The sequence below is a fragment of the Pan paniscus genome, chromosome 9, assembly GCF_029289425.2.
Source record: "Pan paniscus chromosome 9, NHGRI_mPanPan1-v2.0_pri, whole genome shotgun sequence".
NCBI classification, from domain to species: domain Eukaryota; kingdom Metazoa; phylum Chordata; class Mammalia; order Primates; family Hominidae; genus Pan; species Pan paniscus.
Genome location: NC_073258.2, coordinates 68,286,813 through 68,302,442, shown reverse-complemented (window position 1 = coordinate 68,302,442; position 15,630 = coordinate 68,286,813). Strand labels below are relative to the sequence as shown.

Below are 15,630 nucleotides of genomic sequence, written 5' to 3'. Positions count from 1 at the left end.
CACCTACTAAGCTCTTTGCGTGTGTTGGTCCTCATGACCCTCTTACTCATCCAAAAGTTCCATGGCTTAGTCTGTGATCCATTTCACAGGTGAGGAAGCTGAGGCCCAGAAGAACTTGCCCAAGGTCGTGGAAGCAATAAAGCTGGTTTGGATCCAAGCAGTCCCATCCCAGTGCCTAGATGGGGTGGGCTTTTACCTACCTTGGAACGTGTGTGTAAAGCCACCTTGAAACAAGAGGCATAGGCCGGGCGTGGTGGCTCACGGCTGTAATCCCAGCACTTTGGGAGGCCGAGGTGGGTGGATCATGAGGTCAGTTCGAGACCAGCCTGACCAACATGGTGAAACCCCGTCTCTACTAAAGAAAATACAAAAATTATCCGGGTGTGGTGGCGCGCGCCTGTAATCCCAGCTACTCAGGAGGCTGAGACAGGAGAATCGCTTGAACCCAGGAGGCACAGGTTGCAGTGAGCTGAAATGCGCCACTGCACTCCAGCCTGGGCGATAGAACGAGACTCCGTCTCAAAAAAAAGAAAACAGAAAAAAGAGGCAAGACACAATGATAAGTGATGTCGTTTTTCTTGTTACAGTTACCAGTATGACAGGTGGGAAGGGGCCGGGTGTGGGTTCTGGCCAGAGGGACCTAAGAACATTAGGTCCTGGCAGGTGCAGCCCTGGGAGCAGCCACGAGGGGGCATCAGGCTGCACAGGCGGCTCCAGGATGTTGGTCCGGGACCGGGCATAGGGGTTAGCGAGTGATTCTCGGGCACCGCAGGACGAGCCCTACACAGAGCAGGTGGGCCCAGGAACCCCCTTTCTCAGTCCAGGACTCCCAGGCCTCAGGGCCTGGCTTTGGTGGCGCCCGTCTGTTGCGGTGCAGTTCGGCGGTCACAGCCTAGGGACCGGGTCCAGCCCAGCCAGCTCAGCAGCAGGTCAGCGCCCTGCCCCTACCCGCGTCGCTGGGACGCCCCGAGCCGCTCAGGTCACCACGCAAAAGCCCTGGGTAATCCGCCGCCAGAAGTTGCGACCGTGGCTGCTGAGGGCCACCTCGGCGGCCTCCTGGAAGACGGCGTGGACGTTGTCATGGAGCCGAGCCGAGCACTCGAGGTAGGCCACCGCGCCCACGGACCTCGCCATCTCCTGGCCCTAGAGGGAGAGGTGGATGGGGCTGCGGTGAAGGGGGCACTGGGCAGGCCTCACGTTCTCGCTTCCTTTTCCCGGACAAGAGTGGAAGGTGGGGTCGGCGGAGCACCCACGGCTCCCGTATCCCTGCTTGCCCAAGCGCCCTCATGTACTTCATCATGTTTCTTTTTCTTTTCTTTATTTTTATTATTATTATTTTTTTGAGACGGAGTCTTGCTCTGTCGTCCAGGCTGGAGTGCAGTGGTGCGATCTCAGCTCACTGCAGCTCCTCCAACCGGGTTCAAGTGATTCTCCTGCCTCTGCCTCCAGAGTAGCTAGGACTACAGGCACCCGCCACCACACCACTTGGCTAATTTTTTGTATTTTTGGTAGAGACAGGGTCTCGCTATTTTGCCCTGGCTGGTCTCGAACTCCTGACTTCAAGTGATCCACCCACCTCGGCCTCCCAAGTGCTGGGATTACAGGCGTGAGCCCCTGCGCCCTGCCAGCCTTCGTTGTTTTTAACCTCCGTTCTGGGCCTCTTTGCCTCTCAAGGCACCAAGAAATGAACTTCCCATGAACCCAGGCGTGTAGCGGAGAGGGACCCACGGTCTGAATATGTGGGTGCCTGCCTGGGCCCCCTCTCTGGGTCTCAGGCTGGTGGTGGAACTGACTCTGATATGCCTACTTCCTTGTTCTCCCTTTTGCCGGTGGAGGCTCCCAGAATATTCTAGGGACCATTTCCAAGTGCTGGAAGTTTCTGACCTCTGACAGCCTCTAAGACGACCCCAGCTCTGACCTACACCCTGAGCGTTCTGGACACCTGGTGCCACTGAGAGGCATCCAGAGGTCCCCTCACCCAGTCCTCCCCAACTCCCACCTCGGGCTGGGTTTCCTACCCTGTGGTAGGTCACAGGCTCCAATCCGTTTCTTCGGAGCTTGTTCACCAGTGATTTGTCCTTGCGCAGGTCAGTCTTGCAGCCCACGACGATGATGGGTACCTTCTTGCAGAAATGATTCACTTCTGGGTACCACTGCAGGGGGGCGAGGGGGCGTGTGGGGGGCATGTGTGAGCCCTGGAGAGTTCTGGCCCTCTCAGTGGACCACTCTCTTGCTCCCCAGCCTGAGCTCTGATATGGATAATCAGCAAAGCCAGCACCTAGTGAGAAACTATTTGGTACCAGACTCTCATCTAAGAATTTACACGTATGGACCCATTAATTCCCTGAGGCCCCGGCAGCAAGTTCACAACCAATCCCACTGTACAGGTGCGGTAACTGAGGCACAGAAAGGCGATGTAACTTGGCCTTGGCTGGAAATGGCAGGATTTGAGCCTGGGGGTGGGGCTCAGAGCCCTGCTCCTGCCCTTCTAGAATCTTTCCTCTCTGCAGGGTAAGGGCCCTCATGGACACCCACCAAACTGAGCAAAACATATAAGGAAGTAAGGGATCCTTTAAAAACAAATCTGGGCCAGGTGTGGTGGCTCATGCCTGTAATCCCAGCACTTTGGGAGCCTGAGGCGGGTGGAGCACCTGAGGTCAGGAGTTTGAGACCAGCCTGGCCAACAGTGAAACCCTGTCTCTAGTAAAAATACAAAATTTAGGTGGGCATGATGGCGGGTGCCTGTAATCCCAGCTGCTCGGGAGGCTGAGGCAGGAGAATGGCATGAACCTGGGAGGCGGAGGTTGCAGGGAGCTGAGATCGTGCCACTGCATTCCAGCCTGGGCGACAGAGTGAAACTCCATCTCAAAATAAATAAATCAATCAATTAAAAAGATAAAAATAAATCAATCAATCCATGCCGGGCTTGGTGGCTCATGCCTGTAATCCCAGCACTTTGGGAGGCTGAGGGCAGGCAGATCACCTGAGGTCAGGAGTTCGAGACCAGCCTGGCCAACAAGGGGAAGCCCCATCTCTACTAAAAATACAAAAATTAGCCGGGCGTGGTGGCGTGCACCTGTAGTCCCAGCTACTCTGGAGGCTGAGGCAGGAGAATCACTTGAACCTGGGAGGCGGAGGTTGCAGTGAGCTGAGATGGAGCCACTGCACTCCAGCCTGGGCTACAGAGTGAGACTCCGTCTCAAAAAAATAATAAATAAATAAATCTGCTCACAAAATGGTTGCAGCAGCTGTCTGCCTCAACTGCTTGCCTGGTGGAGGGAGGGCTGCTCTGCAGAATGTGAGGCCACCAGGGCCGAGTTCTTTCAGCCTGGACTACAGCTGGGGAGCCGGAGATCCCGGGAGGGGGCTTCCTATCTCCAGGAGCACTAAGTCGGGTGGTTCGGGCATCAAACTTGCCTGATAAAAATTGGCATCAGCCGGGCTTGGTGGCTCAAGCCTGCAATCCTAGCTACTCGGGAGGCTGAGGCAGGAGAATCGCTTGAACCCAGGAGGTGGAGGTTGCAGTGAGCCCAGATTGTACCACTGCACTCCAGCCTGGGAGACAGAGTGAGACTCTGTCTCAAAACAAACAAACAAACAAACAAAGAAAAATTGGCATCAAACTACCTCATTCCTGGAAGCAAATGGGGCCTTTGTGGGGTCCCTGGCAGATTCCCCACACCCCCGCATCCACCGAAACTGCCCATGAGAAAGGTTTCCTTGGTGGCTCCCACTGAACCCAGCAGTGAATCCTCTCTTTTTTGAGACAGTCTCGCTCTGTCGCCCAGACTGGAGTGCAGTGGTGCAATCTTGGCTCACTGCAACCTCCGCCTCCCGGGTTCAAGCAATTCTCCTGCCTCAGCCTCCCAAGTAGCTGGGTTATAGGCATGTGCCACCACGCCCGGCTAATTTTTGTATTTTTAGTAGCAACGGGGTTTCACCATGTTGGTCAGGCTGGTCTCAAACTCCTCAAATAATCCACCCTCCTCAGCCTCCCAAAGTGCTGGGATTACAAGGCGTGAGCTACCGCACCCGGCCACCATCAGAGAATCCTTAGCCCTGCTCCTACCGATCCCTCGATAACCCCGACCCTGGGCATCACTCCCTCCTACCTGACTGAGCCTGCACTTCACCCCAGGACCCCACTCTCCTGGCTCTCCTAGGTCTTATGGGGCCTTGCCCTCCTCCTCTCCCTGGGGTTCAGCCTGTGGTCTTTCCTCTCCTCTAGCTGCTCTCCCTTCCTGGGCAGCCTCCCCCAGGCTTTACTGCACCCGTAGCTTCTAAATATGCAGCTGCATTTAGGCTGCCCAGCTGGACTGCCTGCTTGGAGGAACTGCAGACGCATGCATCGCACTGCCTGCCGGACACCTCCACTAGGATGTCCCACTCCCGAACCCAGCTTGCTCCTTGTCACCTTGGCCAAGGGCAACTCCACCTTCCAGCTGCTCTGGTAAAAACTCCTCCCAGGCTAGGCGCGGTGGCTCATGCCTGTAATCCCAGCACTTTGGGAGGCCGAGGCGGGCGGATCACGAGGTCAGGAGATCGAGACCATCCTGGCTAACATGGTGAAACCCCGTCTCTACTAAAAATACAAAAAATTAGCCGGGCATGGTGGCGGGCACCTGTAGTCCCAGCTACTCGGGAGGCTGAGGCAGGAGAATGGCATCAACCTGGGAGGCAGAGCTTGCAGTGAGCCGAGATGGCGCCACTGCACTCCAGCCTGAGTGACAGAGCAAGACTCCGTTTCAAAAAACAAACAAACAAACAAAAAAACTCCTCCCTCCCACCCACATCCAATCCAACAAGAAACTCCGATCATCAGCAAACTCCGCCTTCTAGACCGATTCAGAATCAGCCCCCTTCTCGTCACCCCCACTGCTAGCACCCTGGCCCCAGGCACCACCATCTCTCCTGGTACCCAATGCCCAGAACAGCACCAGAACGAATGTGCTCAATCATTCGTTCTGAATGAATGGGCGGAGCAGCCTGCCTGGGTTCAAATCCCAGTGTTACCACTTTAATAGATGTGTATCTTTGGATGAGTGACTGGATCTGGGAATAATAATACTCCATAAGGTTGGCCGAGGGAGTAAATGAGTAAATACATGCAAGTACCAAGAACACTGCCTGGCACGTGGTCAGTCCTTAAAATTGTCACTGTTGTTGTTGCTGTTGCAAATACTGTCATGGGCTGTACCCTGCGGAAACTTGGAGGCCCTGGCAGCAGTGGGTGAGGGGCTGTGCCATGGCTAAAGGCAGCTGGAGCAGAGGAATTCAAGGGGCCACATCCCTGATGCCCATGAGCAGCCTCTGAGAACCAGCAGCCACGCAGAGCTGCTGGACTCTGACTTGACGGTTCATGCACCTTGGGCGGGCACAGGCTGGGGAGATGCAGCAGCCTCTGGCTCACCCAGCAACCTCAGGCAGAGACGCCGTGGAAAGAGCCACAGTGTTCAGAGTCTGCAGCATAGGGTAGGCAAGGAGCACTGTACTGGGAGTCAGAAGGGCAGACGCTGCCACCAAATCCCTGTGCCAGCAACCCTGGGCAAGCCACTGCCCCACTCTGGGCCTCAGTTTCCCCATATATACGCCAAAAGCTCTGGAATCAATATCATTTCGGGCCTGCCAAGCTCTGACAGTCAGCTGGGTCAAGGGTGGGTGGCAGAGTGGAGTGGCCTGGCTATGGGGGCTATGCCTCCCTGCCCCCCAGTACCTACCCGGTTAAAGATGTTGTCAAAGCTGTTCGGGCTGGTGACATCGAAGCAAAGCAGCAGGACGCTGGCATCAGGGTAGAACAGGGGCCGCAGGCGGTCATAGTCATCTTGCCCTGGGCAGAGTGGAGGTGGTCACTGCCTTCAGGGCTCCTGGCCCCTGTCAGCACTGCCCCAATGTCAGGAGGTCACCTCATCAGATGGGGAGCTTCTGGGGACAGGGCCTAGTTTTTTGCCTCAGAGTTTGGCACAAATTTGGCTCTGAGGTGGCTACTCCATGTGAGTGCCCCCTTGGGGCAGTGCTCACCTCTGCCTGTGGGATGTCTGGAAGGGATGACGGGCAAGGCAGAGGCCAGTCCTGGCACCGCCTGGAGGAACTGGGGCCAATTGCTCAGAAGCCAGCTTTGCCCTGAGCTTAGGAGTGAGAAATAAGGGGTAGGTGGGAACCTGGCAAAGACATCTTAGCCCATCCAACTAAGAGGGCTGCTGGGAGGCCCTGAGTTTAGCTTAGAGCTCACCCTGGTATAGGCAAGGTCAGGAGGCTGGAGGGCAGAGGCCACGGACAGACAGATCCTACAGAAACTAAAAGCAGAGTGGAGTGCTCAGAAGGCCAGGAACAGTCCTGAAAGCAAGCTGCTGGACTCCCGCTTGCCTCCAGGACGTAGCGGGCGGCCCTGGGGTGCTGGGGGTGCAGGAGACACTGCTGCAGAGGCAAGGAGGGCTCAGACTCCTGGGCCCACTCCTGGCCCACACCTGTCCCTTGGAGACTGGCTGGCCTCCCTGGTTCAGAAGGAAGCACAGCGGAATCTGTCCCAGGCATCAGGGGCCCACGGAAGCCCCTCCCACCCTGCCCCACCCCTGCACACCCACCTGCTGTGTCCCAGATGTGGAGGTGCACAGGTTTGCCTTTCACTTGCAGGTTGACCATGTACCGCTCAAACACCGTGGGGGTGTAGCTCTGAGGAGAAGCAGGGCGGGGGAGGGTGTGAGGAGGCTTCGGAGAGGCACTGGGGACTTGGTCTGTCCACAGCGCTGCTCCCTCCTTGGGGGTCAGTGGAGTGTAGTTGTTTGTGAGAAGCCTCCTCCTTGGCCTGCCTGGGGTGGCGGCCTAGAGCCTGTCTGCTTTTGCAAAGTCCTGAACCTCCCCAGCTTTGTTCTCAGTTGTGAAATGGGAATATTAAAAGTCCCTACCAGCCAGGCACCATAGCTCACCCTGTAATCCCAGCACTTTGGGAGGTTGAGGTGGGCCTTGAGGCCAGGAGTTCGAGACCAGCCTGGCCAACATGGTGAAACCGTCTCTACTAAAAATACAAAAATTAGCTGGGAATGGTGGGCCTGCCTGTAATCCCACTACTTAAGAGGCTGAGGCACGAGAATTGCTTGGGACTGAGGTTGCAGTGAGACGAGATCGCACCACTGTACTCCATCCTAGGTGACAGAGCAAGACTCTGTCTCAAAACAACAACAACAACAATGAAAAGGCCGGGTGTGGTGGCTCACGCCTGTAATCCCAGCACTTTGGGAGGCCGAAGTGGGCGGATCATGAGGTCAGGAGTTTGAGACCAGGCTGACCAACACGGTGAAACCCTGTCTCTACTAAAAATACAAAAATTAGCCAGGTGTGGTGGCACATGCCTGTAATCCTAGCTACTTGGGAGGCTGAGGCAGGGGAATAGCTTGAACCCGGGAGGTGGACGTTGCAGTGAGCTGAGATCGCGCCATTGCATTCCAGTCTGGGTGACACAGTGAGACTCCGTCTCAAAAAAAAAAAAAAAAGTCCCTACTGCAGTGCCGCTATAAGGATTCAGTGAGATATTCCATGCGGAGCCCTTAGCTCAGGGCCTGGCATAAAATAAGCACATCTACATGCCAGCTACTGTTATTTTTATCATTGCCCTCTGGATGGGGGCAGGGGACTCCTGTTTTTCTTTTTTTTCACAGACAGGGTCTCCCTGTGTTTCCCAGGCTGGAGTGCAGCAGCTATTCACAGGCACCACAGCTCACTGCAACCCCAAACTCCTGGGCTCAAGCAATCCTCCTGCCTCTGCCTCCCAAGAGCTGGGACCACCGGCACACACCGCTGGGACTCCCATTTCTGAGCCTTCATTCATGTTGTCCCCCCTTCCTAGAACAACATTAACCTACATGTTTATTCATTCCTTGCTTTGTTCATTTGTTCATTCACCTACTCATTCAGCAGCATTAGCACCTTCTCTAGGCCCAGTTCTGGACACTGGGAAGCAGGCACCAAAGACTCAATACCTGCTCTGGGGAACTCGCAGCTTTGTGGGGTTCCTCCTTTGCCTCTCAACCTCTCACAATCCAAACAAGACCACTATTAAATGCTACCTTCACCTTTCTGGGATGCCTTTCCTGATCCCTTACCAGAATGCCCCAATGCGCCCCTCCACCGTTTTTTTTCTTTCTCTTTTTCCTTTTTTTTTTTTTTTTTTGAGAGGGAGTCTCACTCTGTCACCCAGGCTGCAGTGCAATGGCATGATCTGGCTCACTGCAACCTCCGCCTCCCGGGTTCACGCCATTCTCCTGCCTCAGCCTCCTGAGTAGCTGGGACTACAGGCACCCGCCACCACGCCCAGCTAATTTTTTGTATTTTTAGTAGAGACGGGGTTTCACCGTGTTAGCCAGGATGGTCTCGATCTCCTGACCTCGTGATCCGCCCGCCTCGGCCTCCCAAAGTGCTGGGATTACAGGCGTGAGCCACCGCGCCCGGCCTTTTTTTTTTTTTTTTGAGACGGAGTCTCACTCTGTCACCCAGGCTGCAGTGCAGTGGCGTGATCTAGGCTCACTGCAACCTCCGCCTTCTGGGTTCAAGGGATTCTCCTGCCTCAGCCTCCCGAGTAGCTGGCATTACAGACATGTGCCACCATACCCGGCTAATTTTTATATTTTTAGTAGAGACGGGGTTTCACCATGTTGGTCAGGCTGGTCTCGAACTCCTGACCTCGTGATCCGCCCACCTTGGCCTCCCAAAGTGCTGGGATTACAGGCATGAGCCAGTGTACCCGGGCTTTTTATTTTTTATTTTTATTTTTGAGAGAGAGAGTCCTGCTCTGTCACCCAGGCTGGAGTGCAATGGTGTGATCTCTTGAGTCAATGCAACTTCTGCCTCCTGGGTTCAAGTGATTCTTCTGCCTCAGCCTTGTGAGTAGCTGGGATTACAAGCACATGCCAGCACACCTGGCTAATTTTTTGTACTTTTAGTAGAGATGGGGTTTCACCATATTAGCCAGGTTGGTCTTGAACTCCCGACCTCAAGTGATCCACCCGCCTCGGCCTCTCAAAGTGCTGGGATTACAGGCATGAGCCACCACGCCTGGCCTTTTTTTTTAAAAAAAAAAAAGATAGGGTCTCACTCTGTCACCCAGGCCTGAGTGCAGTGGTGCGATCTTGACTCACTGCAACCTCTGTCTCCCAGGCTCAAGTGATTCTCCTACCTCAGCCTCCCGAGTAGCTGGGATTACAGGTGTGGGCCACCATGCCTGGCTAATTTTTCTTCTTTTTTCATAGAGACAGGGTTTTGCCATGTTGCCCAGGCTGGTCTCGAACTCCTGAACTCAAGCAATCCACCCACCTTGGCCTCCCAAAGTAATTTTTTGTATTTTTTGCAAAGATGGGGTCTTGCTATGTTGCCCAGGCTGGTCTTGAACTCTTGGACTCACACGATCCACCTGCCTTGGCCTCCCAAAGTGCTGGGATTACAGGTGAGCCACCACGCCCAGCCCAGTGCCCCATGTTTGGGCCTTTCTTCTTTGTCCTGCCTGGGCTTGGGAGGAGGTCACCCAGGACAGAGGCCCCTTACTCCAGCCCTGCCCAGCCTAAGCTCACTGCTGCCTTTCCATGAAGGTGAGATGAACGGGCAGCAGGCCAGGTTTTGTACACAGATGAAAACGCAGGAATGAAGAGGGAGCTTTTGTAAGATGGGTTTGCAAAACTCTGCCACAACCTGTGCCCTCTGCTCTGAGGGGATGCTGGGCCGCCTGCTCTTGGGTCCCTAAGCCTCGACTGCCTGCTCAGGGCTGGTTGATGGGGCCACAGTCTGGGGGGCCCCTATCCTCTTCCCTTCCCATGCCGGGTGCGGCCCACACCTGCCCGTGACTCAGGAGAATTTCACGCCTGCCTGCCCGCTGGCCCTCTGAGTCAGGCCCTGGCCAGCTGGGAGGGGCAGCACCTGAGCAGTGGGTCAGCACCGTCCTCCAGGGAAGCTGCAGGGAGTGGGGTGGGGAGAAAGGCAGGTCCCAGAGTGGGCAGCTGAGGAAGATGGAGAAGTCTGGATAGCCTTGAGGTAAGGGCTGGCCCCACCCCAGACTCTAGACATGCTGTCACTCCCTCTACCAAAAGGAACCAACAGGAACAGACAAGGGCCTCACCTACCTCTCCATCCCCCCTTGCCTGCTCAGGGTGCCCTCCCTCAGGCCCTTTGCCTTTGCCAGGGCAGTGTGATCTGGTAGCTAGGAGCACTAGCTTTAGGTTTAGATATGCCTGGCTTAAGACCGGGCTCCAGCACTCACCTGCTATGTGTCCTTAGGACAGTCTCCTCACTGGTTAAAGGGGGAGAGTGTCATGCCATGATGTGGGAGGGAGGATGGACTGGCAGGTGAGGCCCCAGCATAAATGCTCACCACCAGGGAAGCTGGTGGCCAGGGGCAGTGTCCACACGAGCCCCCGTCCATCCTTCCAGGTGGTGACACTTTCTCCAGTGATATGGATTGGCTGTGTCCCCAAGCAAATCTCATCTCGAATTGTAATCCCCACGTGTCAAGGGAAGGACCTGGTGGGAGGTGATTGAATCATGAAGGCGGTTTCCCCCATGCTGTTCTTGTGATAGTGAGGGAGATTGTTTTTTTTCGACGGAGTCAGGCTGGAGCGCAGTAGTGCAATCTTGCTCACTGCAGCCTCTGCCTCCTGGGTTCAAGTGATTCTCCTGCCTCAGCCTCCTGAGTAGCTGGGATTACAGGTGTGTCACCACGCCTGGCATATATATATATATATATATATATATATATATATATTTTTTTTTTTTTTTTTTTTAGACAGGGTCTCGCTCTGTCGCCCAGGCTGGAGTGCAGTGGCCTGATCTCGGCTCACTGCAAGGTCCGCCTCCCGGGTTTGATTTTTTTTTTTTTTTTTGAGACAGAGTTTCGCTCTTGTTGCCCAGGTTGGAGTGCAATGGCACGATCTCAGCTCCCCACAACATCTGCCTCCCAGGTTCAAGCGATTCTCCTGCCTCAGCCTCCTGAGTAACTGGGATTACAGGCATGTGCCACCACACCCAGCTAATTTTGTATTTTTAGTAGAGATGGGGTTTCTCCATGTTGGTCAGGCTGGTCTCGAACTTCCGACCTCAGGTGATCCACCCGCCTCGGCCTCCCGAAGTGCTGGGATTACAGGTGTGAGCCACCACGCCTGGCCAATAGTGAGGAAGTTCTTACGAGATCTGATGGTTTAAAAGTGTGGTGCTTCCCCCTTCTCTCTTTCTCTCTCCTGCTGCCACATAAGAAGTGCCTTGCTTCCACTTCACCTTCCACAATGATTGTAAGTTTCCTGAGGCCTCCCCAGCCATGCAGAACTGTGAGTCAATTAAACCTCTTTTCTTTATAAATTACCCAGTCTCGGAAAGTTCTTTATAGCAATGTGAAAATGGACTAATACACCCAGCCCCTCCGCAGCTTCTGACCTTTGTCCTAGAGTAGGGGCCTGTCATTGTGAAGGGCACTGGTGCCCTTGCATCTGAGCTCCCAGCTTGACCACCCACTCAGTCACCTTCTTGATCTGAGCTGCAGCGCAGCCTGCTGGAAATCTCTTGGGAGACATGTTTCAGTGCTTTGCAAATGCCCATGGTAATGACACCATCACCCACCATTCTCTAAGGATCTTCTGTGTGTGGCTGTGTACTGGCACCATCTCCGATCCTTGCAAGCTCGGAACGTCAGTACAACCTTCACTTTCTGATGATGCCCAGAGAGAGGAAATGACTTGTTCAAGGTGACACACTGAACAGCTGGCTAGTGACAGAGCCAGGTCTTTGTGGCTGCAGAGACCAGGCCTTGTCCTCAGCCACCTGCCTTTCCTGAGGTTACCAACTCCAGTTCCCGGAGACGGAAAGGGGCTGGGTTTCCCCTCTGGCTTGTAACTGTCACAGCCCTTTCCCCCACTCGGGACGTCATCCTAGAGACTCTGTCTGTACCTTTTGTTGTGTTGTTCTTTGACCCCCAGGCAGGGTCACCCTCTGTCCATGGGATCAATGGCACCTAATCTTATCTGTTAAGCCGTCCTCAGCCAGAAAAGAAGGACTGGGCCTGTGCTGGACCAGGACGGAGATGACTCAGGCTCAGGTCTGCCCTCCAGGGGCTCACAGACAGAAAATGGATCATTACCAAGATGGGGGACCTGGCTCAAGAGGGAGTGTCGGGGCATCCCTGGTTAGGACACCCATGGGAGTCCAAGTGCGAACCAGGAAGGACCCAGGGGGCTCTAGCCAGCAGGGCCGGGTGCTCCCTGCCACCTCCTATCCCCATGCTGGTGTGGGGGCTGCTAGGCTTTGAACCTGTGGGAATGGTTGCAGCCACAAATGCCAGCCAGGACTGGGCAGAGGCTGGCACCCCAGCCTGGGGCTTCCCCCTGTCCTAGGAGCTCTCTCCACCTTGCCCTCCCCTGCTGCCCTGAATCCAGGGTTGGGTCACAGCCAGATGAGGGTCACTGAGGTCCCTCCAAATCCTCAGGCTGCTCTCAGCCCTTTGCTGTGTGCAGGAAGTCTGGGAGATGGGACTCCAGCCTCCTGGCTGCTGGCCCCTTGGGCTTCGAGGGCTGCCTAGAGGAAGAGTCTGGTGCTAGGGACAGGGGCAGGAGGAGGCTGGGTCCAGCAGGCAGAGCACTGGGGGCTGTGGAGAAGGCCCTGGTCGGGAGGGGGAAGACGTGGGCTCTAGATCAGTGCTGCCACTGCCGGGCCATGTGCCCCCAGGTAAGCCTCTGGGTTCTGGACTCAGTTTTCCCATCTGCAAAATGAAGCCTTTCCAACTCTTACACGTTGTGGGTTCTTTTAATTAATTTATTTAATTACATATATATATATATATATTTTGAGACAGAGTCTCGCTCTGTTGTCCCCGAGCTGGAGTGCAATGGCGCGATCTCGGTTCACTGCAACCTCTGCCTCCTGGGTTCAAGCGATTCTCCTGCCTCAGCTTCCCGAGTAGCTGGGATTACAGGCGCCTGCCACTATGCCTGGGTAATTTTTTTTGTATTTTCGGTAGACATGGGGTTTCACCATGTTGGCCAGGCTGGTCTTGAATTCCTGACCTCAGGTGATCCACCCGCCTTGGCCTCCCAGAGAGCTGGGATTACAGGTGTGGGCCATTACGCCCAGCCCATTGTGGGTTCTTTAAATGAAGAGGACTCTCCTGCTCCAGGGAACTCAGAGCCCCCAGACGGGAGGAGCCTGGACAAATCCAGCCCATTTTCCTGGTGATAAGCATGCCCTCCCCCCATTTCTGGCCAGCCCCAGCATGTCCTCCCCCCATTTCTGGCCAGCCCCAGCATGTCCCTCAAAGCATTCACATCTTATCAGCTGGAAGAGGCCCATTTCCACGTCATAACTCCTCTGAAGTTGGGATGGTCTCGCCATCAAGGACATCTCAGAGCTGGTGGTGAGGCATCAGCCCTCCAGCCCCCGCCCATCAGGTGCCTTCCCCTGGGCCTGGGCCACCTGTCCCTGTGTGGTGCTCTTCCCCGGGTGCCCTCATTGTTGGGTTCCCATGGGAAGCATCTAGGGGCCCAGAAACATGTTTCCCCCAACTTAAAAAAATGTATGACTGGTCAAAGGAGGTGACACCAGCTCCACAAGCTACTAAACAAAAGTGGCTCAATGCCACTGCAGCAGAAAGCACATGGGCCAAGGGTGGGAGACAGGCAGACAGACATCATCCTGATAAGAACTACAGTGTGATAAGAACCAGGGTAGGCCCGACCGTCCTGCTTGTGCTCAGATGCTCCAGCACCTATACAACCCCAGGGGCTTAGAGGATGCTGGGAAGAAAAGGAGGAAGAATGCCAGTTGCGGTGGCTCAGGCCAGTAATCCTAGCACTTTGGGAGGCCGAGGCGGGCAGATCGCTTGAGGCCAGGAGTTCGAGACCAGCCTGACCAACATGGCAAAACTCCATCTCTACTAAAAATAAAAAAATTGGCTGGGTGTGGTGGCTCACACCTGTAATCCCAGCATTTTGGGAGGCCGAGGCGGGCGGATCACCAGGTCAAGTGATCGAGACCATTCTGGTCAACATGGCAAAACCCTGTCTCTACTAAAAATATACAAAAATTAGCTGGGAACGGTGGCACGCGCCTGTAGTCCCAGCTACTCGGGAGGCTGAGGCGGGAGAATCGCTTGAACCTGGGAGGCAGAGGTTACAGTGAGCCGAGATTGTGCCACTGCACTCTAGCCTGGCGACAGAGCGAGACTCCGTCTCAAAAATAAAATAAAATAAAATAATTAAAAAAATTAGCCAGGCGTGGTGGTGGGCGCCTGTAATCCCAGCTACTTAGGAGGCTGAGGCAAGAGAATCGCTTGAACCCGGGAGGCGGAGGTTGCAGTGAGCTGAGATTGTGCCAATATCACTCCAGCCTGGGTGACAGAGTGAGACTCTTCTCAAAAAAAATAAAAATAAAAAAAAAGAAGAGATGCTGGAAGCAACTCCATGGACTCCCAGGACAACAGGGCTGAGAGGCGGCAGAGCAGGGGCCGCCTGGTGCCCGTGGAGTCTGCCTGGGCAGTCAGTGAGCATGTCAGGAAGGATTAACGGTGGGCATGCCTACAGCGCCAAGGACATGCCAGCTACCGCACGGGAGCTGCCTGTCAGCCTCCCCTGGGCTCCACCTCACCACTGCCCTACAGTCCCTCTACCCCATGGGGTTGTTGTGAGGAAACTGAGGCTCAGAGAAGCTAAGCAGGTTACAAAAGGGCACGGGGCTCAGAGGAGAGCAGAGACGCGGGCCCAGCAGCTGAGGCTACAGCTGGCGTGCTCCCACCCTCCAAGGCAGAGCCCATGGCATGTGCATTCCAGCGGCAAGAGCTGGAGGGGAGACAATGTTTCCCAGGAGCGACATGTGCCAACTCTCCGTGAGTCCTTCCTGTGCACCGGCCGGGGCTGAGTGCTTGAGGTCTATTAACTCTCTGTCACAGTGACCCTGTGCGGTGGGCACTGTCACTCACCTGTGATGTAGTGAGGGACACAGGCACAGCAGGGTTAGGGGACTTGCCCAAGGGCACACAGCTATAAGAGGCAAAGCCATAATTTGAACCTCGGCAGTCTGGCTTCCAAGCTCTCAGGCCCTCAGCGGAATTGTGTGGCCAAGTGCTGTCTTAGGATCCTGTGTGCACCCAGGTCGCCTCACTCAGTCCTTGTGACACCTCTCCCCGGTAGATGCCATTCCTCCGGCTTTACAGATAACATCACTGAGGCCTTCATTCCCAAAGGCTGGGGCGGAAGAACTCTGCCCTGGACCCCAGGCCCCGCTGGGACACCCCTCGGAGGCCGGGTTAGGCGCACAGCCTGGGCCGCTCCGGCACGGACCTGTACACCCGGGCGCGCGAGCGGAACCGGGCGAGGCGGAGGCGCGGGGCACTCACCTCGGGGAAGGCCCCATCGGCGAAGACCATCAGCAGCGACGTCTTCCCGCAGCCGCCGTCGCCCACCAGGACCACCTTGACGGACCGCACGCCTGGTGGCGCCTCCTCACCCGCGGCCTGGGCCGCCGTCATCCCGGGGCCGGGCGCTGAGCGGGCGGGCGGGCGGCTGCGGCGCAGAGACCCAGACTGCGCGGGGCAGGCCCGGCGGGGCAGGAATGTGGAAGGGGCGGGGCGGCGGGAGGAAGTGCGAGCCGGGCGCCCCGAGAGCCAGGTGAGAG

The 15,630-nt window shown here is 55.7% G+C and overlaps 1 protein-coding gene across 1 annotated transcript; it reads right to left on the bottom strand.

The window, feature by feature from the left end:
- Positions 1-560: 560 nt before the first annotated feature.
- RHOD (ras homolog family member D) lies at positions 561-15,566 on the bottom strand. Its single transcript, XM_034933119.3, has 5 exons — positions 15,353-15,566; positions 6,582-6,669; positions 5,718-5,827; positions 2,019-2,153; positions 561-1,143 (listed from the first exon to the last, which is right to left on the bottom strand). Exons 1-5 carry the CDS (start codon positions 15,482-15,484, stop codon positions 976-978), a joined length of 633 nt encoding a protein of 210 aa, XP_034789010.2. The 5' UTR covers positions 15,485-15,566; the 3' UTR covers positions 561-975.
- Positions 15,567-15,630: the final 64 nt, after the last annotated feature.